This window comes from Terrapene carolina, unplaced genomic scaffold, assembly GCF_002925995.2.
Source record: "Terrapene carolina triunguis isolate 2854851 unplaced genomic scaffold, T_m_triunguis-2.0 Scaffold32802, whole genome shotgun sequence".
In the NCBI taxonomy this organism is placed as follows: domain Eukaryota; kingdom Metazoa; phylum Chordata; order Testudines; family Emydidae; genus Terrapene; species Terrapene triunguis.
Window position 1 is genome coordinate 1 of NW_020697153.1, and position 3645 is coordinate 3645.

General features: G+C 66.6%; 1 protein-coding gene across 1 annotated transcript in view; it reads right to left on the reverse strand.

Annotated features, from left to right (window-relative positions):
• Positions 1-88: 88 nt before the first annotated feature.
• The window catches only part of LOC112124621 (myocardin-like), a 5002-nt gene continuing 1445 nt past the window's right edge, over positions 89-3645 (reverse strand). The window contains exons 2-8 of the mRNA XM_026663166.1: positions 2952-3005; positions 2654-2712; positions 2064-2139; positions 1674-1823; positions 1096-1260; positions 683-796; positions 89-330 (exon numbers count right to left, since the gene is read on the reverse strand). Of these exons, the coding sequence (XP_026518951.1) occupies positions 705-796; positions 1096-1260; positions 1674-1823; positions 2064-2139; positions 2654-2712; positions 2952-3005 (596 nt within the window). The 3' untranslated portion in view covers positions 89-330; positions 683-704. The remainder of the gene's footprint in view (positions 331-682; positions 797-1095; positions 1261-1673; positions 1824-2063; positions 2140-2653; positions 2713-2951; positions 3006-3645) is intronic.

Below are 3645 nucleotides of genomic sequence, written 5' to 3' on the forward strand. Positions count from 1 at the left end.
GGTGCAGGGGGGTACCTGGCACTCAGGGGGTGCAGGGCAGTGCAGGGGGGTACCTGGCACTCAGGGGGTGCAGGGGGGGTACCTGGCGCTCAGGGGGTGCAGGGCCGGCACACACAGCGCTGCGGGGGACCCCGGGGGGACCGGCGGCTGCTGCTGCTGCAGGATCTGGAGCTGGAGGAAGAGCTGCTGCTGCTGGAGCAGGCGGGCGTAGGCGGCGTCCAGGGGGGCCGGGGCCCGGGGGGGCCGGGCCGCAGGGGGCACGTACTGATGGTACTTCAGCTTCCTCACCTTGGGCTTGGGATCCTTCGCCTTCTTGGGGCGTGGGGGGCCCTGGGGAAGGGGAAAAACCTGTCTGGGACCTGCCGAGTGGGGCCCCCCCCCTACCCCCCTCCTGGGACCCCCCCCCCCCCCGCCCCCCCCCCCCCCCCACCAGGACACCCCAATTCTGTCCCCCCCACTCCCTGGCTGGGGCATCTCAATGCTGGCACCACTTTCCCATCTCCTTGTTGGGACACCCCAATACTCACCCCCCAACTCCAGCCCCCCGCTGGGACACCCCAACTCCAGCCCCCTGCTGGGACACCCCAACTCCAGCACCCCCACATTCCCCTCTCAGTTCCTGCTGGGGACCCGCCCCCCTCATCCCACAGCCCCCCACCCCTGGCCCCAGCTTGGCACCTACCTTGGGCAGCAAGGCCGGGGCCTTAGCCGGGGGACCGCCCCCAGGAGGTTGGGATTCGGGGTCCGGGGCAAGCGCTGACGGGGGCTGGGACTCCAGGATCGACAGCAGCTCTGGCTGCAGGGAGAGGGGCCCAGAAAGCCCAGGAGTCACACAGCAGGGATAGAACCCAGGAGTCCTGGCTCCCAGCCCCCCTCCGCCCCCCCAACTCTAACCACTAGACCCCACTCCCCTTCCAGAGCCGGGGATAGAACCCAGGAGTCCTGGCTCCCAGCCCCCTCCCCCCCTGCAGTTTGAAAAGCCAGACACCAGATGGCAGCAGAGACCCAGGGCACCCCCCAGCTCTGCGGGTGCCCCTCACTCTCGACCCGCAGCCCCCTCCTGTCCCCAGCTCTGGGCTCCGCCATGTATCTCACCTGGACAGCGGCCCCTGAGGCCGAGGGGGCGGATGGGTTGCCGGGGGGGGGCCCCCAGGCAGGGGGTGAAGCGCGGGGAAGTAGAGGAGGACGACGATGACGATGACGAGCTGCTGAGATCCTCGTCTAATAGGAAGGTCCCAGGGGCAGCAGGGGCTGGATCAGCTGGGGGGGGCGGGGTGAGGGGAATTAGACCAGTTTCGAAAATCTCACCTGCCCCCCTGAGCCAGCAGGTCCCCGCCCTGGCACCGGATGGGAGCCGGCGCCCCCTATTCCCAGAACGCTTCCACCTTCAGCCACTCATTTAGCCTTAGACCCAGGGAGAGAACCCAGGAGTCCTGGCTCCCAGCCGCACTGCTCTAACCACTAGCCCCCACTCCCCTCCCCGAGCCAAGGAGAGAACCCAGGAGTCCTGGCTCCCAGCCCCCCCTGCTCTCACCACTAGACACCGCTCCCTTCCCAGAGCCGGGGAGAGAACCCAGGAGTCCTGGCTCCCAGCCCCCCCTGCTCTCACCACTAGACCCCGCTCCCCTCCCAGAGCCGGGGAGAGAACCCAGGAGTCCTGGCACCTGCTGTACCTTTCACAGCATCTTTGAGGCTGGCGTCCAAGGAAAGGATGTTTTTCGTCACGAGTTCCAGTGGCCCCGGCCGTTGCAGGAGTTTCTCCTTCAGATCCTCGGCCAGACGCGTCTTCTTCTCCTTCCGCTCTGTGGGGTCCCCCCCAGACTCTGCCGGGGGGGGGGCCCAGGGGGGGGGGGGGGGGGAGCCCAAGTACCATGCACTGATCTGTTTGTGCCAGTTATGGGACCCAGACATCTAGGAGAAGGAACCAGGAACCCAGGCGGCCAGACAGGTGAGCCATAGATGGGCTGGGGCAAAGGACTGGGGACCCAGGTGTCCTGGTGGGGGGGGACCCCAGATGAGTCGGAGCATGGGATTGGGGACCCAGGTGTCCGGGCGGCACCTACCTTCTGTGAACTGGCCCTTGGCAGCTCCCACTTTGTGGGTTCTCGTCTGGACCTTCACCTTCAGGGTCTCGTCGGCCTGTAAGGGGTGGGAGTGGGGGTCAGAACAGCCTGGAGCAGCAAAGGAGGGGTATTGGGGTGCTGGGGGGGAGCAAGGCAGGAGCGCTGATTGCTGGGTTGGAGTGGGGTCTAGTGGTTAGAGCAGCGGGGGCTGGGAGTCAGGGCTTCTGGGTTCTCTCTCTAGCTCTGGGAGGATTGTGGAGTCTAGTGGGGAGGGGGGGCTGGGAACCAGGACACCTGGGTTCTATCCTGGCTCTGGGAGGGGAATGGGGTCTAGTGGTTAGAGTGTGTGGGGGTATTGGAACCAGGACTCCTGGGTTCTCTCCGCTGCGAGTCCCTTCCCCTCCCTGTGGCTCAGTTTCCCCCTCTGCCCAATGGGGAGTTTGACTCCCATCCACCTGAATGCATCTCCAGCACTCTAAGCCCCCTCCAGTGGGTGGGGATCATTTGCATATTCCATTACCCAGCCTGCCTTGCAGCAGCAACATAGCCACACAAGCCTCCCCTGCCCCCAGGCCATCCCACTTGCTCACCCGACTCTGCTCTGGGGTCCCGTTCACCTCCAGGTAGGTTGGGGGGGGCTTGGTCAGAGCTGGAGGGAGAGATGGGAAGGTTAGCGCCCCCCACCCTCAGCAGGAGAGGCGTTCCTGGAAGCCAAGGAGGGCTGTGAGTGGGGGTTCCAGCCCAGATATGCTGTGGTTGGTTACCCACCACCTCCCTGCTCCCCCAGGGCCCCAGACCTCCCCCCCCCGTCCCTCCCCCATAGACCCATTCCTTAACAGCCCTTCTTGCCCCCCCCCTTACCAGCCCCTCCTCCTTGGTCCCACTCACGTGTCAGGAGATGCTGCTCCTGGGATCTGCGATGCTGCATCCTCAGCTGCAGCACTGGGGAAGGAAGGACACAGTCAGGGGGGGTGAGACCATCAAGCCCCTCTGTCCACGTCCCAGGGGTTCCCCCCCAGAGCTCTGCACACAACTCCCCACCCCCTGCCAGTCCCCAGTGCCTCTCAGTTCCCACCCGGGATGGATGGGGGGGAAACGGGGGTGGGGGGAGGGGCATGGGATTGGGGTGCATGGGGTGGGGGGAGCAGAGGATGGGGTGGAGAGGAGGGGCCAGGGAGGGGTAGGTGGGGAAAGGGGAGGGGCACAGGAGGGGAGCAGGCAGAGGAGGGGGAGGGGCGTGGTGCTCCAGTCTATTCTTGTCCCTTCCCCGCCCCAGCAGGTGTCTGGCGGGTGGCAGCTGGGGTGAGGGGAGTGAGAGCTATTTCGGGAGCTGGTAACATGAGACCCCCCCCACCCCCCACAGAACCACCCTCTCCCCACCCCATATAACCCCCCACCAATGGAATACCCCCAGGGGCTCAGCGGGGGGTGCTGGGCTGCAGGAGGTGGGGCAGGGGGCGCTGGGCTGTGGGGAGCGGGGCGGGAGGTGGGGCTGTGAAGGGGTGGTGTAGGGGTCTCAGCAGGGGATGCTGGGTTGCAGGGAGGGGATGGGGGGCTCAGCAGGGGGCGCTGGGCTGCAGGG